Source organism: Artemia sp. Qi Xiang Cuo, chromosome 4, assembly GCF_049724085.1.
Source record: "Artemia sp. Qi Xiang Cuo chromosome 4, ASM4972408v1, whole genome shotgun sequence".
Classification (NCBI taxonomy): Eukaryota; Metazoa; Arthropoda; class Branchiopoda; order Anostraca; family Artemiidae; genus Artemia; species Artemia sp. Qi Xiang Cuo.
In genome coordinates this window covers 70,258,074-70,276,679 of record NC_142797.1, presented here as the reverse complement: position 1 = coordinate 70,276,679, position 18,606 = coordinate 70,258,074, and the positions used below count along the sequence as shown (strand labels likewise).

The 18,606-nt window shown below is 36.5% G+C and overlaps 1 protein-coding gene across 1 annotated transcript in view; it reads right to left on the bottom strand.

The window, feature by feature from the left end:
* The window catches only part of LOC148953383 (brachyurin-like), a 137,709-nt gene that overhangs the window by 25,482 nt on the left and 93,621 nt on the right, over positions 1–18,606 (bottom strand). Inside the window, exons 4-6 of the mRNA XM_089088514.1 lie at positions 17,865–18,034; positions 11,588–11,686; positions 5,063–5,199 (exon numbers count right to left, since the gene is read on the bottom strand). Of these exons, the coding sequence (XP_088944640.1) occupies positions 5,063–5,199; positions 11,588–11,686; positions 17,865–18,034 (406 nt within the window). The remainder of the gene's footprint in view (positions 1–5,062; positions 5,200–11,587; positions 11,687–17,864; positions 18,035–18,606) is intronic.

The window sequence follows — 18,606 nt, the reverse complement described above, 5'->3', positions numbered from 1 at the left end:
TTTGGTTCTTGGAAAGAACCGAAATCATCTGACCGCACTAATAAAAATCTCTCTTCTATGGTTCTTGGAAAGAACCAAAGTCGTCTTACCTAATTAATAAAATCTCTTTTCTTTGGTTCTTGGAAAGAACACAAATCATCTGACTGCATTAATAAACATCCCTGTTCTTTGGTTCTTGAAAAGAACCAAAATCATCTTACCATGTTAATAAATATCTCCGTTCTTTGGTCCTTTAAGAGGACCAAAACCATCTAACAACATTAATGAAAATCTCTGTTCTTTGGTTCCTGGAAAGAACACAAATCATCTGACCACATTGATAAACATCTCTGTTCTTTGGTTCTTGGGAAGAACTATAATCATCTGACCACATTAATAAAAATATATGTTCCATGGTTCTTGGAGAGGACCAAACTAATCCTACCGCATTAATAAAAATCTCTGTTCTTTGGTTCTTGGAAAGAACCAAAATTATCTGACCGCATTAATAAAATCTCTGTTCTTTGGTTCTTGGAAAGAACCAAAGTCGTCTTAACGTATTCATAAAAATCTCTGTTCTTTGGTTTTTGGAAAGAACCAAAATCATCTGACCGTATTAATAAAAGTCTCTGTTGTTTAGTTCTTGGAAAGAACCAAAATCATCCGACCACATTAATACAAATCTGTATTCCTTGGTTCTTCGAAAGAACCAAAATCAACTTATTGCATTACTAAAAATATCTATTTTTGGTTCTTGGAAATAACCAAAATCATCTGAGCGCATTAATAAAAATCTCTGCTCTTTAGTTCTTGGAAAGAACCAAAATCATCTGACTGCATTAATAAAATCTCTGTTCTAGGGTTCTTGGAAAGAACCAAAGTCGTCTTAACGCATTAAGAAAAATCTCTGTTCTTCAATTCTTGGAAAAAACCAAAACCATCTGACCACATTAATAAATATTTTTGTTCTTTGGTTCTTGGAATGAACCGAAATTATCTGACCGCATTCATAAAAATCTGTGTTCTTTGGTATTTGGAAAGAACAAAAATCATCTGACTGCATTAATAAAAATATCTGTTCTTTAGTTCTTGGAAAGAACCAAAATCATTTGACCGCATTAATAAAAATCTCTGTTCTTTGGTTCTTGGAAAGAACCAAAATCATCTTATTGCATTAATAAAAATATCTGTTTTGGTTCTTGAAAAGAACCAAACTCATCTGACTGCATTCATAAAAATCTCTGTTCTTTGATTCTTGGAAAGAGTCATAGATAATTTTGGAAACCACATTGCCTTTCCATGACGATAAGTATAACTTCAAATAGGGATGAAATCCAAAATCATCTGACCGCATTCATAAAAATCTCTGTTCTTTGGTTTTTGGAAAGAACTAAAATCCTCTGACCGCATTAATAAAATCTCTGTTCTATATTTCTTGGAAAGAACCAAAATCGTCTGACCACATTAATAAAAATCTCTGTTCTTTGGGTTTTGGAAAGAACCATAATCATCTGACCACATTGATAAAAATTCTATTTTTTGGGCTTTGGAGAGGACGAAAATCATCTGACCGCGTTAAAAGAAATCTCTGTTCTTTGGTTCTTGGAAAGAACCAAAATCATATGACCGCACTAACAAAAAATCTCTAATCTTTGGTTCTTGGAAAGAACCAAAGTCGTCTTACCTTATTAATAAAATTTCTGTTCTTTGGCTCTTGGAAAGAACACAAATAATCTGAAAGCATTAATAAATATCTCCGTTATTTGGTTCTTTAAGAGGACCAAAACCATCTAACCAAATTAATAAAAATCTAGTTCTTTCGTTCTTGGAAAGAACACAAATCATCTGACCGCATTAATAAAGATCTCTGTTCTTTGGTTCTTGGGAAGAACCAAAATCATCTGACCACATTAATAAGAATATATGTTCCTTGGTTCTTGGAGAGGACCAGAATAATCTCGACGCATTAATAAAAATCTCTGTTATTTGGTGCTTGAAAGAACCAAAATTATCGGACCGCATTAATAAAATCTCTGTTCTTTGGTTCTTGGAAAGAACCAAAGTCGTTTTAACGCATTATTAAAAATCTCTGTTCTTTAATTCTTGGAAAGAACCAAAGGCATCTGACCGCATTAATAAAAATCTCTGTTCTTTGGTTCTTGGAATGAACCAAAATCATCTGACCGCATTCATACAAATCTCTGTTCTTTAGTTCTTGGAAAAAACCAAAATCATTTGACCGCATTAATAAAAATCTCTGTTCTTTAGTTCTTGGAAAGAACCAAAACAATCTGACTGCATTAATAAAAATCTCGGTTCTTTGGTTCTTGGAATGAACCAAAATCATCTGACCGCATTCATAAAAATCTCTGTTCTTTGGTTTTTGGAGAGAACCAAAATCATTTGACCGCATTAATAAAAATCTCTGTTCTTTAGTATTTGGAAAGAACCAAAATCATCTGAACGCATTAATAAAAATCTCTGTTCTTTGATTCTTGGAAAGAACCAAAATCACCTGAACGCATTAATAAAAATCTCTATTCTTTGGTTCTTGGAAAGAAGCAAAATCATCTGACAGCACTAATGAAAATCTCTGTTCTATGGTTCTTGAAAAGAACCAAAGTCGTCTTATCTTATTAATAAAATCTCTGTTCTTTGGTTCTTGGAAAGAACACAAATCATCTGACTGCATTAATAAACATTCCTGTTCTTTGGTTCTTGCAAAGAACCAAAATAATCTGACCGCATTAATAAATATCTCCGATCTTTTGTTCTTTAAGAGGACCAAAACCATCTAACCAAATTAATAACAATCTCTGTTCTTTGGTTCTTGGAAAGAACACAAATCATCTGACCGCATTAATAAAAATCTCTGTTCTTTGGTTCATGGGAAGAACGATAATCATCTGACCACATTAATAAAAATATATTTTCCTTGGTTCTTGGAGATGACCAAGCTAATCTGACCATATTAATAATAATCTCTGTTCTTTGGTCCTTGGAAAGAACCAAAGCCATCTGACCGCATTAATAAAAATCTCTGTTCTTTGGTTCTTGGAATGAACCAAAATCATCTGACCGCATTCATAAAAATCTCTGTTCTTTGGTTTTTGGAGAGAACCAAAATCATTTGACCGCATTAATAAAAATCTCTGTTCTTTAGTATTTGGAAAGAACCAAAATCATCTGACCGTATTAATAAAAATCTCTGTTCTTTGGTTCTTCGAAAGAACCAAAATCACCTTACCGCATTAATAAAAATCTCTATTCTTTGGTTCTTGGAAAGAACCGTAATCATCTGACCACATTAGTAAAAATCTCTGTTCTTTGGTTGTTGGAGAGGACAAAAATCATCTGACCACATTTATAGAAATCTCTGTTGTTTGGTTCTTGGAAAGAACACAAATCATCTGACTGCATTAATGAACATCTCTGTTCTTTGGTTCTTGGAGAGGATCAAAATCATCTGACCGCATTAATAAAAATCTCTGTTCTTTGGTTCTTGGAAAGAACACAAATCATCTGACGGCATTAATAAAATATATGTTCTTTTGTTCTGGAAAGAACCAAAATCATCTGATCGCATCAATACAAATTTCTGTTCTTTGGTTCTTGGAAAGAACCAAAATCATCTGGCCGCATTAATTAAAATCTATGTTCTTTGGTTCTTGGAAGGAACCAAAATCACTTAACCAGATTAAAAAAATATCTGTTCTTTTGTTCTTGGAAAGAACCAAAATTATCTGCCCGCATTAATAAAAATCTCTGTTCTTTGGTTCTCGGAAAGAACCAAAATCATCTGACCGGATTAATAAAAATCTCTGTTTTTTGGTTCTTGGAAAGAACCAAAATCATCTAACCGCATTAATAAAAATCTGTGTTCTTTGGTTCTTGGAAAGAACCAAAATCATCTGACCGTATTAATAAAAATCTCTGTTCTTTGGTTCTTGGAAAGAACCAAAATCATCTGACCGCATTAATAAAAATCTCTGTTCTTTGGTTCTTGGAAAGAACCAAAATCATCTGACTGCATTAATAAAAATCTATGTTCTTTGGTTCTTGGAAGGATCCTAAATCATTTAACCAGATTAATAAAAATATTTGGTCTTTGGATCTTGGAAAGAACCAAAATCATCTGACCGCATCAATAAAAATCTCTGTTCTTTGGCTCTTGGAAAGAACCAAAATCATCTGACCGCATTAATAAAACTCTCTGTTCTTTGGATCTTTGAAAGAACCAAAATCATCTGACCGCATCAATAGAAATCTCTGTTCTTTGGTTCTTGGAAGGAACCAAAATCATCTGACAATATTAGTAAGAATCATTAGTATTAGTAAGAAGTCAATCGCCAAGGAGAAAATGTTTGCCCAATTTAATTTGTTAAAAGTTGTTCATTTGTCTTGGCTAGTATTTTGTTTGTTTGGTTTAGTATTTCTTCTGTTTGTTTTTGTTTACTTCAAAAAGTTTTTCTGTATTTTCTTTCGTGCGTGAGTGCGCTCATCTTTGAACTGAGGACAGATTTTTAAGGGTCGTTGCCGAAATATCTGCTTTCATCTTTCCGATTCTTTTTTTCAATGTCTGAAAACCAACCTTGTTTTCTTGGTTATTTTTAATCATATTTTCTTCTTTTTTTTAAGACGACATGAATTTAAACTTGCCTCCAGATGCATCATCGTTAGGAGGGCAAGTTAAATACATAGATCTATTTAATGAAATATAGGCTCGCGATCGTTGTGATGGAGGGGGGAGGGAGAAAAATGGAAGTTGCATCAGGCATTAAAAAACCTTCCTACTCATCTCTCGGTGTATTAGGACCGATGGTTCAGTACGATCTCCCCTGGGGCAAAAAATAAATAAACAAATAAATAAACATATGTCTGCAACCTTCTCAAAAAAAAAGAGAAAAAATTTGGTTTGTTTGTCGATACTGAATGAGGCCTCTATGTTCAAAATTCTGTTGTAAAGTCTTCTGAAAAATCAGACGGCTCTTGCAATAAAAATGCTGAAAGTTCAGGTCAAATTACCACTTGTTCGGGTGAAAAACTAACTACTTGGAATAGCGAAAACTTGTATATTACTCACATTGCAAGTACCTCGTCCCTTGTAGGTGTCAATGCAAATCATTTGAGGAGTAACAATGCCATATATCGAATTACAGTCTTCATTACTCATCACTCGCGTCGTAACTTTTCTAAGATACCTGGCTATTCCAAATGAGCCTGAAAATATTATATTATTTTAATAAAAACTAGAAAAAACCTTGATGTATCCCTAACCCTCCTTCTTGTGCTGAACATAAAAGCGTATCTAAAACAGCTAACCATTGTTAAATAAGATTTTTTTAAAAAAAATTACTATTTGTTGGAGGTTGCCAGTCTGTTTTCCTTGTTGGAGGATCAGAAAAAAGACTGAATCTTTTTAGCTTTATAAAATACAAGTAAAAAATTATTAAAATTAAAATGACCAGTAATTAATCTTAGTTAGGAGAGGAAGAGCAGTATGATGCAAAGAAAACAACAAATGTATATTTAAGTAAATGACCTTTGCTAATTAAGGTTTTAGTAACGTCTAAAATCGCTGAAGGGCACTTGTGTATTATACGCCACGCACCCAAGTGCTTCATTTAATTAGAATATATTTCTTTGACGCTCAATACTAATGAAATATCACAAAATATGATGTACATGTAATACTTGAGAAATAAATTGGGACTATGTATTTGGACATTAGGGGGGTAGGAGTAAAGTATAGTGGGTCTGGATGCAAATTGTGTTAGGTACAAGTATTCTTAATATTATGAAGTAAGAATTTTTTTCTAACTTCAAACTGTCCAAATACTTTACCCCACATCCACAGAATGTGTGCCCTAGCCATCTCAACGTTCGTCTCATTACAGCCCTAGAACGAGGGATTGAACCACACTTCGTACAGCCTACTGTTTGAAATACGATCAGTCAGCCGGGTACCCAAAACAGTCTTTAGGCAATTCACTGTAGCTTATCACTGTAGCTATCTCTGTAGCTTAAAATGTTCTAATCTTGGTTCGCAGACTTATCTTCACATTCTTCCAAACTTTTTTTCAACTATGAAAAAACACCCTAAGCCTCGACTATTCTACTTTTAAAATCTTCCCTGCTCCCACCGTCCTAACTAATAGTACTACCAAGGTAGGTGAAGCTTTCCTTGATCAATCTTTTCTTTACCCAACGTCACCTTTTCATCTTCAGTTATTTCTAGCCATAGTGACTTAACATTCTTAATAATAATTTTCAAACCTATATTCTAGCTTCCTAAACTCGCAAGACCTCTAAAAGTTTGTTTATTTTGCTCACACTGTCACCTAGGATGCTTTATTCATCAGAGTAATCTATGCCTAGGAAAGCTTTTCTTCCCCATTTGATTCCATGTTCTCCTGTTGCCTTTCCTGTGCTCTTAAGACAAAGTCCATCAAAATAATCCATATACAGGGGGATAGAAAATAACCCTTCTTATCTCCCGATATACGACCTTCGCTAAAACTCTTCTATCAACAGAATCGAGCGCTTGCTCATAATCTATAAAACTGAGGACTAAAGGTGTTTGATAACTCAGGCACTTCTCAATTATTAATCTAAGAGTAAAAATTTGAACGACACATCCTGTACCCTTCCTAAAACCGTCATTTTCTTCTCTTAAAATTTTGTCTACAGCATATCTCAGTCTGAAAAGAAAAGCATCATATTGCTAAGTACTTTCATGGGCACCCATAAGCTGAATTTTAGGGTGGGGCCTAACCTGGGCTAATCGGCTCTTCCAATGTTGTATATAGACCCTGGCGCCACGCTGGTGCATGCATCGAACGCTGCCGACGAGAGGTCTAGTCGACCGCCGCTGAAGTGTCGTAACGCCACCGGCACACTACCACCGGCCGAGGTGGCGGCGTTCCACTGACTGAATTAATTTGAGCCAATTCTTTATTGGGTCAACCGCAATGTTGGAACTTTTCTTTTCTCATGTGGTTAAGGATTTCGATTTTCCTGCTGAGAAATCAAGTGCGGTTTTCCAAATTAAACAAACAACTGCGCACACAAATATTTTGTGAGAATTTCTTGTGCTTCCAAGGTGAGTTTTTATTCAGCACTAGTTCTTGTAGCACATCTATTGCATAGAGAATTGTCTTTTGAACAGACGCCAGATTAAATTCCAGGAAGGAACTTGAGATTTAAGGACCTCTCTATGTCAAGATGCCTTGGTATAGCAAAGAACCAATATTTCTTGAGTCCTTGCCATAGGCAGGTATTGATAAATACTAAGGATTTGATTCCATGACATAGCAGCGTTACTTGAAACGATATATTCTGAAATTTCTCAAGTCCCTAACTGTTAAATTCGGAATTTAACATCGAGGACAATTAATGTGTTTCCTTATTTGTCATAAAGCCCCTGGAGGTGTAATAACTAGGAGCAGACTAGGAGGTGTCTAATTACAGTAGGGTGACCTATTTCAGACATCAACAGAAATGATTGGAAAGGAAACTACAAATGCAGGTCTCCCTAATCACCATCTCAATAGTTATGTTTTTTATACCACCTGGAAAATCCTAGTTTTTCTCTACTAAATCTGTCTAAAATTTCTTAATAAGTATTTCATCTGTTTGAATATTTCACCCATATACAATGATAACTATTTTCAATGTACAGACCGTTAATAGTAGAATCCTAATTGTAATTGTAATTTTTTAGCTCGAGTCTAATCTTGGAAAATAGGCTACAGCCCAATTTTGAGCAAATGATCTTAAAATTGAAGTATCTCAATTATGGACAGATTCAATCACTCACATGTGTTGTGAAAAAGAGTAATCATATTTAAATAGGATTAGCTATAGGATTGTAGTCAGCCAATCCCAACTATCTGCATCAGGTCTAAGATTAAGAACCTGCTGTCCTTGTTTATAGTACAGAAAAATGAGCTCCAAAAAGAGGTCGACCCGAAACAAATTGCAACAGAAATGATTCTTACACCATATTGTAGAGAAAAAAAACTGAACAACATATCCATTTTCGCATATTCTGAGTCGACGCAAAATAACCGTTTTTTGGCTTTTAATGCAATTTTTTTCCCGTTGTTCGAATAAAAATTGCAATTTTCGTGGACATCGGTTTTTCTTGAACTGAAGTATGATTCTAACCCAAAATAACATGGAAAGACCGAAAACGAAGTCAGATTTAGCGTAAGAAGCACCATACACAAAGTAACTGTATTTTTTCGACTTCTTTTGCCTAAGAAATACAATTTTCGTTGTAGCCCGATTTTCTTGAATGAAAGTGTGGTTTTGACGTAGAATCACGAGCTGAGACCGAAAATAGAATCAAACAGGCTGTTCACTGAACCAGAAAAAAATCATAATCATTAATGAATGATCTACATTTTTTTAGAAAATAATTAGGGAAAGTGAATTACAAACCGAACTGGTTTCAGTGGTCAGTATCGTAAATCACACTTAAAACACTCTTCGTATACTATTTAGGGTCAACCCATAGTGTATAATCTTCACAGTCTATTAAATAGAATCAATCTTATAAAAAATACAAAATAGAGAATCAGATTCCGACTAGTTTCACAACTTCTTCATTTGGAATGGATTAACGACTAGGGTTCTAAGTTCTGTTCATCATTGCTGCTGTCGATTTTTGGGGAGTTGGAACACATTGTTCCCTTGCAGGTTCTGCATGATGAAGTACAAACTAAGCTGTTTTTAAAGCAGCTAAACCTCGCTGAACGACACTGTACACGACAGGAGAACTTCACGATCTTTAGGACCATACGCGGGGCTGGTGGGAGGTCAGTTGTTAATGTGTACAAGAAGTCATCTTTATTCTTCCATCCCCATTCCTCGGCTTTTAGTTCTGGATCAGGCTCCCCGGTCCATACCTGAACTTGATAAAAAAAACTCTATAGCTATGAAGCTTGGCTGCATCAGAAGTTGGTGGCAGATGTTCTGGGTGAACAAAAGAATTTGCCGTTGTCACTTTCTTTTCAAAAACTTCTCTGCGGAGTTTGTTCAAGTTCCCTCCTTTCGACGAACCGTATATGATCAGCAGGGCGTCTTCACCAGCGGTCTTGATTTCCTCCTTCGAAGCGGACTTCTGCATGAAAACTGCAGCTGATGTTTGGAAATCATTGTCTTCTATCAGCCTGTTCAGTGCAAGACCTTTTCCCACACCGTGGATTCGCGAAGTAGAGTCACAGCCTAACAGGGCGTGAGCAAAGAGGATTAGATGATAAGTATCTTGTCCCAGGTTCTCTTTCAGGGTGTGTATGTCCCACATTCGGGGAGCTTTATTTGACTTTGGCTCAGGTGCGAAGACAAGTCACAGTGGTAGCATAAGAGAACCAATAGATCGGTATCGTCCCCAACTACGGCAGTGTCGTGATACCGTGAGGAGGCAACAGCAGCCTCCACAATCGGGACATCTGCGTCACCTGATGCCTGGGAGACAGAGACACCCTTTGCACGGAGATGATCATTCAAAGCACAGATAAACCTGGCTTAGTTTTTCTTGCAAGATAAGAACTCTTCTTTCTTCACCTTGAGCTGCATATCTGCTGTGAAGAAGATCTCACGGCCAACTGTACGACTCCTCTGCGAGTTAGCCATATCTTTTATGGAAACTCCACCATCGTAGCCATCGAAAACGATAGTGGCAGAAGGGTACTTTCCTATCACGTAAGTTGCATAATGGTCTAGAATCTCCAGGTATCTTTAATTTTTTTTTCCATGGTATCCTGTGCAGCAGAGCTCCTCCGTCTAGGATATATCGAGTGCCTTCGGGGAGGGGAAATGAATGCTTCTCAAGGTTGCACGCCTGGGCTATGGTCTTTGCAAGTTCTGGTTTGTTCGCAGTCTGGATCATGCAGGGTAGGAACACAGTTCGTGTTAAAAGTACTCAGTTTCCGTAAGATTGATCCTTTTCGCGATCATGATATACCTCTGAAAAAGAAGATTCGGGTCTAGTCGTTTGCAGTCTCCGCTTGGACTTTGCTTGGTGGTCATCTGGATTGCTTGTTGTTTTCGTCGAAACACAAAGTCAGAAACCAGCTGTCCAGACATGGCGTCAATGACTTTAGGACAACATCTTTGGCAGAATCAACGTTGGCAGACGGATAGGCAGTTAGACCATTTGCTATGCTTCTTAACTGAACATCTCCCTCAAATGCTGAACCCCTTTCCAGAAACTCGATAATCGTCTGCGTACCTTTGCAGTCTCTCAGTTGCATCGGCTCTGACATCTCCTTGTTCTGATCGCTTGTAACGTACAGAATTTGTGAGATACGTTCCATCAGAAGGTTTACTGTAGAGCAGACTGGTCGCAACAAAACCCATAAGGACCTCTGAGCCTCTGTCATGCCGCTGCCGTTGGTAAGGCCACCAGAGGTTTTAAGAGAGCGCATAAGCTCCTGTTCAATGACAAGATCTGTGGAGAGTCCAGCCCAGAATCTATCAGAACGTCTTACTACATGCATGTCACTCTGGAAAGCCTGGTAGACCGTAGGATGGGTATCTTGGAGGTTGTCCATTCGCTGGAGGTAAAGATGGCATGATTTCGTGTAGTGGTTGTGTCCTGCAGCCGCCAGGTAAGGTAAAATGTCTGAGGTAGACTTCAAATGGAGCTCCCATGACCCAGTTCGTTCTCCTTTTACAAAGTTTCGTAGAATCGCAACCATGTCCAAATACTGGAACCAAAGCTTTGATGTTCGACACTGGAGCAGTTCTTTTCTCTTGCTGCTGATGAGTTCCTGTATTTTTTCTAAGGAAGGATTGCCTTCTGCAACCTCAGCAACTACTTCCTTATTCATCAGTAGTTGAATAACTAGTGCCGATTGATTGTCTTTACAAAAATTACTGCAACGCATAGGCCTATTGATGATAGTGAACCTTTTTGTTTTGCACCAGACACCTAATTTGACTTCATTTTCTGTCTCAGCTTGTCGTTCTGCATCAGAATCATACTTCATTTCAAGAAAAACGGTCGGATACTAAAATTATATTTTTTTTCCGGAAAACGTAAAAAAATCACATTAAAAGCCAAAAAAAGACCAGCGTCCATTCAGTGACTCACGGAGTTTCTAAATCGTGAATAGGCCCAAATCTGATATAAAATTAAAGCTGGGATTTGAGAAAGACTGATCAAACATAAAGGTTTGCGGCCAACAGTGATCGCGTCAGTGGTGTGCCGCTGCTGCTATTTTTACCCCTACCGCCACCGACCTTCCCTTATCGGCAAACACCGGGGTCTAATTATACAATAGAAATCTCAAAATAAAAATATTAAAATATAAGGCAGCGTCATTCATCCAGGGGGGCTGGCGCGCCCTGCCCCCTCTCCATTATAGGCGCCCATGAGTACTTTGCAACCTACAGAGATCAGGGTAGTCCGTCTATAATTACCACACTCACTGTTATCACCTTTCTTGTACAGTGTTTTAATTAGGGTTTTCTTAAAATTGCTAGGTACTTCCTGTTTTAAAAAAAATTACGTTCATAATTTTCAGTAACTTGTTTCTAACCTAAGAGCCACCATATATTTTAGTCTAAAAAATGGAAAAACAATCTGGAATGAACTTACTGTCAGACTCTCTTCCCCAGCCAGTTGGGGTAACATACTGAAGTACCCAATTTGTTTCTGCGTCTTCTAGGTTTGGTAGACAAACGGGCCTAGTGGCATCTGGAAAGAAAGAAAAGTAGTTTAGGTTTTATTGTAATATCTGAAATTACACACTTTATTTAATACCATATTTTTTCTGTGCAATGATTTTTTCCAAGAGATTCTAGATGATTTGCCCCTGCAAATCTAGCCTTGGTAAGAAGCCCCTAGACGATGACATAGCTTCAAAGAAAACTCTGGTTTGATCTTCAAGCTGTTATTTTATTTTCACATCGCATGTTTTGATCATCGAAATATTAATATTATCAAGACGTGTTAATGTAAAGATGTATTATTCAGCTGTGATTTAGTAGAGATCAATCTTACTTAAATGCAAATACTCCTTACAATGCAAAATTGTACAACCATAGAGGAGATATGGTGGATGAAGATTTGCTAGATGTTTTCCAGAAACATTGGTTACGGGTTGTTCTGGGTACCCGGCTTACTGACCGTATTTCAAACAAAAGGCTGTACAAAAAGGGAGATTCAATCCAACTTTGTAGAACTATAACGACAGAAAGGTGGAGATAGCTTGGGTACGCTCTGTGGATGAAGGATGACAGATTGCCGAAGATTTGCATTTCGCCCAACCGTCATGGGCTAAACGGAAAGGAGGTCGTCCGCGTATCTGAAAGATGGAACTCTCAGGGAATACTTAAAGGCGAAGATCAATTGACCAAAAGGTAATATGGGTAGGCAACGCTACTACTAATACTACACTGCAACATCTACATCAGCTACATCTGCTACAACACTGCTACATCTACTACTACTGCAACTATTGCAACTACTACTTTTATTGCAACTACTAGTTAGGCTAAGAGCATTAAGATAAAATTTCAAGAAATATATGAATATACAGATTATCAAAAGGACATATTGGCAGTGTCATAGCAACGGCTAATTGTATGAAGATGAAAATTCCAGGGCTTGATAAGAGGAATGTTTAACTGACCAAAAGGCTATAAGTTAATACTACTTCTGTTACAAGTACTAGTGCTATTACTATCAATGCTACTACTAGTACTACTAATGCTAGTACTACTAATATTATTACTGTGACTATTCTTACAACTACGCCAAAGGGTATGAAGGTGAAATTTTCAGGGAATTCTGAGGGGGGAGGTGAACTGAATCAAAACGCGCTGTCTCTATGGATGTTGCCAGGAAGGCGTATCAGCAATATCTTAGGATCAGTTTGATGTGTGAAGTTTAAACCAATAGGGCTAGCTTTGGGGGATGTTGAACTAGTCAAAAAAAAATATTTGCATCCTAATACTACTGCTTCTACTCATACTACTGTTACTACAACAACAACTACTACTACTGTTACTATTATTACTACCTCTACTACTATTACTGCTGGTACTACCACTGCTGAAACTAAAACTAAGTGTATTAAGGCAAACAATTGGAGAAATATTGAAATTGTTTTGAAATAAATCGAAACACATTATGCCCACACCGGTTGTTAAGAGGACATATCAGCAATGCTTCAGAAACTGTTTATGGTATGAATTTGAAACTTTTAGCGTGTGTTGAAGGGGATATTGAAGAAAATCAAAGACGCTATGCGCATACTGCTACTAATGCAACTACTGCTACTACAAATATTGCTACTACGTAAACTGAGGGTATCAAGGTGAAACTTTCATGGAATAGTATAGGGTATGTTGAACTAAATCAAAACGAACTATGAGTATGTGGATTTTCTAAAAGGTTATCTTTAAAGGTAAATTTTGACGGATTTTGAACTAGCCAGAAGGCACTATATATGTATTGCTTATATTACCACGTCAGTGTAGCAACGAATTAAGGTAAGGATATTAAGGTGAAACTTTTAGGGAACATTTAGGGCGAGTTTCAATTAAACAAAAAACTATATGCATGTAGGTTTTCAAAAGGGCAAATTAGCAATATAATAGGGCAACACCACTCTATAGTAGCTAGCAATATCATCGAAAATTTGAAAGGAGTTAATTCAATTGGAAATTAAAAGTTCTAGTGTCTTTTTTAAGAATCATAATTGATTCGAGGGCAAGCAGCCCTCTTCTCAAGCCCATTCATTTCTCTGCCGCATCTAATCACAGTTTTGAGATGGCTATTTTGTTCAGTAGAACAGTCCATTAACTATGTCTCTATGGATATTGGGTATGTCGTCCACCCACAGTTATGCGATTTGTCCATTATGCTTTAAAACTAAATGTTGCTTTAAAACTAAATCAAAAGGCACTGTGTTTATGCTTGGTTGCCAATAAGATATTCCATAAATATATTAAGAACGACTGGAGGTATTATGAGGAAACTTTCAGGGCTACTACTATTATTAATTCTGCTCTTACAATCTAAATAGATCAAAAGAGTGTAAGTGTATCCAGGTTGTCTAAGAGAATAGATACATTTTTTTTAGGAGTGGTATCAAGTTATATTTTTGGGTCAACTCTAGGAATTATAAAACTGAATTAAACAATACTATTTGTGTCTCGAATCAATATTGTTGAAAAGTTTCTCCAACATAAAAATAGCAAGCCAAACTATGAATTCTTATAGAATACTAGTTAATAAAAATGGTTCACCTTTAAGTAAGGAGCAACATTAAAACTCATGACGGACAGAATTATCCCGTATATGATGGGATTGACCTCCTCCTCAATAGCTTTTTTTTCACACTAAAGTATTTAACAGTTTTAAAAAAGCTTCCCGTTGTATTTAAACGGCCCTTGTGTCTCAGAAATCGAAAATTCCTTGAAAAGTTCCTCCCGCAAAAATATACATACTACTACTACTACTACTACTACTACTACTACTAAAAACTCACTGCAGAATTAAGCCGCCTGAGGCCAAGACAGCTACGCACGCCCCTCGTCCATCCCAATTTATTTAAAGCCACCCTTTTTACACCCTCCCAGGAAGTTCTCATTTCCTTTAAATCTTTCTTTATGATGTCTTCCCAGCCTAGACGAGGACAACCTGCTTTCCGTTTAGCCCTAGACGGTTGGCCAAAAAGAACGATATTTGGCAATTTGTCATCCTTTATCCACACAACGTGCCTTAACCACCTCAACCTGTTTTTCACTATAGCCCTAGAAAGCGGGATTGAACCACATTTTTCGTACAGCCTAGAGTTTGAAACACGGTCAGTCAGCCGGGTACCCAGAACAATCCGTAAGCAAGTTCTCTGGAAAACATCTAGCGAATTTTCGTCCGCCTTTCGGAGTGTCCATGCTTCAGAGCCATATTTGACCACTGTCATCACTGTAGCCTCTAATATTCTATTCTTAGTTTGTAGACTTATCCTCCTATTCTTCCAAACTTTTTTTTAACTGTGAGAAAACACTATGAGCCTTGGCTATTCTACTTTTAACATCTTGACTGCTCCCACCGTCATTACTAATCATACTACCAGGGTAGGTAAGCGAGTCAACTTCATCAATCTTTTCGCTGCCAAACATTACCTTTTCATCATCGCTTAATCCAAGCCTTAACGACTTAGTCTTCCTAACATTAATTTTCAAACCTATTCTAGCACCCTGAACTCGCAAATCCTCTAAAAGTCATTTAATTTTGCCCAAATTTCATCTAGGATGCTTAAATCTTCAGCACAATCTAAGTCCAGGAGACTCTTTCCTCCCCATTTGATTCCGTGGTCTCCCATTGCCTTTCCTGTGCTTCTTAAGACAAAGTCCATTAAAAACAATCCATATAAATGGGGATAGAACACAACCCTGCTTGTCTCCTGATTTAATACAAAACCAGCTGCTAACCTCATTTCCTACCTTAACCGCAGTGGTGCTATTCTCGTACATAGCACTAATCACTTTAATGTATTTGTCTGGTATACCATATAAGGATCAGACCTTTAATAAAGCTCTTCTATTAACAGAATCGAGTGCTTGCACATTATCTATAAAAACTGAGGACCAAAGGTGTTTGACAACTCAGGCACTTCTCAGTTATTAACCTAAGAGTGAAAATTGGTCGACACATCCTCTACCTTTTCTAAAACCGCACTGTTCTTCTCTTAAAACTTTGTCTACAACACCTCTCAGTCTAAAAGTATCATATTACCAAGTAATTTGCTACATACATAGACCAGAATAATGCCTCGATAATTACCACACCCAGTCTTATCACCTTTCTTATAAAGTGGCTTAATTAAGGTTTTCCTAAAATCGATAGGTACTACCCTTTTTTCAAAGATCATATTCATAATCTTCAGTATCCTATTTCTAACCTCAGAGCCATCATATTTAAAAAACTCATTTACCACACTATAAGCACCTGGAGGCTTATTAATTTTTTTTTATCCCTTTATTACTGTCGTTAATTCTTCCCCACAAAACAAATCTTCCAACACATCCAAAGTATCACAAACTTTTTCACCCTTTAAATTCCTTTCGGACAATTCCACCCTCACCGAACCCCCCCCCCCCCCTTGCTCAAAATTTCTTGCAGACGATTCAACATGAAAAACTATTATTTGCATAGTTTCATTAGAAAAACAACGTTAGGCTTTAATGGTTTTTCCGATCACTCCGGAAATTCTCAGGCTTGTAACATTTTATGGATAACACTAAGCTCAATGAATCTTGTATATTTGGAATTAGCATAATAAGCCAATTCTTTTGATATATCTACTGATATCAAAAATCCATTTTATAGAGTTTCGGTTACTATTGAACGTGTTACTCCTTACTTACAGTTTGTTACCACGAACTGTTGGAAAACGGAAAAGATATGAAATATATGACTATATCAGATACGACTATTTCAGATATGACTATGTCTATGAAAAACGAACAGAAATTAATATAAAAATTTTTTTCCTTAAAATAAGTTTTCAAAGAAAAGTAAAGAGCTCCATTAAACCAAAAGAGATCAGAAATAAGGTCAAATAATCTTCCGAGCATAAAACTACCACAAATTACCGTCAATAAATAAATGGAAGCCAAAATGAACAGAAATTACTATAAATAATCGAGTGAAATTCCAAACGAGCAAAATTAACATGAGTAGGGCTGACAACACCCATACCTTCTCAAGCCCACGCCATACGTTGCACTTTACTGAAAACAAACCATATTTCAAATGTTTTCACTTTTTGACTTTAATAAATAAAAAGTTATTAAGTCTTTGAGGAATTAAGATCATTAAATGTATAATAAAATGGCGATCCACGTTCATTTGCTTTTTTTCAGTAAAGTGCAAACTATTTTCTGGTCTTGAGAAGGCATGGTGGTTGTCAGACCTATTCGTGTAAATTTCTGCTCGTTTGGAGTTTGGGTACACGTCTTAGTTTTGCCATTAAATCAAGGTCACCAGTGCGCGTTTTTTCCGGTGAAACACGTATCCTGACTGTCGGTCTCCGTTTGAATTTAAGTATCTCAAGACTTGAATTAGCTCCATAGAAGTTTTTTTCTACTATCGTATAAAATCTTATTTAAAACTGGTAAATTCACTATACTAAATTTATTGTAAACAATTTAATATTATATTGAAATTTTGGTTATCAACTTGGCTAATAATGGTATTTAAAATTTTAAAGTACGGAAGAGAATTGATAATTTCAGGATATCAGTTTGTTTTTGCCTGTAGTGAGAACAGAAAAAATGCATGTCTACAGCAAAAATTGTAGACATGAGAATCATCGTTAATTTCATTTTAATGTAAAAAGAAATTTCAAGCGCAATATTTTTCTATTGACGATTTAAAACTTCAAAAGGATGTTTTTTCCATGTAATAAGAGGAGAAAAAAAAGCATAATTGTAGCAAAAATTTTAAATGTGGAAACACTAAAAACTATGTTCTGATAGCTTGTTCGTATCATAATTGGTTTCTCGTGTTTTGAAAACAGGAAAAAAATGTATATCTATCGCAAAAACTTTAGATATGGAGCCACTAAAATCTTCTAATGGATTACTCGTTATCACAATTAATTTTGGCAGCCTTATTTTTTCCCCATTTTGCAAGAACAGAAAAAAAAATGTTTATCTACAACATAAACATCAACTATGGAGCCACTAAAACTACCCTCTGATAGCCTACTCTTTATTACAATTGGTTTCGACTGCCCTTTTTTTTTATTTTGTTCTTGGCAGCCTTATTTTTTTCTTATATTGTCAGAACAGAAAAAAATGGATATTTTTAGCAAAACTTTAGATGTGGAATCATTAGAAGCTATCTTCCGGTGACCTACTCGTTATCACAATAGGTTTTGGCAGCCTTATGACAGCTATATCATTCTGCAAAGTCCCTGAGTCCCAATTTGGATGTACTTTGTAAGTACTTGACCTGACTTCGAAACGACCATATTCACTTGAATCTTCTACATCATGTCCACCCATTATTATGTCAAAGTAAGAAGATCTGAAATAGAAAGTAATACATTTTAGGCTTAGATTGAGAGATAATTTCTATTCCCCCAATAAATAATGGTCCAAAATTTTAATCATAGGCAGTTCAATAGTGCTGCCTAAGTAAAGAGCAATGTGGGCACAATTTATTGTCAATTATTTCCACCAAGGCCCATCGTATAGCAGGAGTCGTCGAGGAGCCCCTTTGGAACGAACTCTTTCATTTGAAAATTGAAGATTCTAGTGCCCTTTTCAAGAGTCAAAAGTGATTGGAGTGCAACTAGCCCCCTCCTAAGCCCATTGATTACCCAACATATCCAATCATAACTTTGAGACAGCCTTTTGTTCATCATAGTTGAAAGGCCCCGTAACTATGTCTCTGGGTAGGTCCCCTACACAACCGTAAGGGCAAGGTCTGTAATTTTTGCAACTCGCCAATTGTTTAGATATAGTATTTGTTATTGGAAATGGTGGGCATGTTTGACCTTTACTGTCCAAAATGCCGAAGGGCATTCCTACTACTACTACCACAACTATCACAACAACTAATACTTTTATAGTGAGTTCTACCAAGGCTGGGGATAT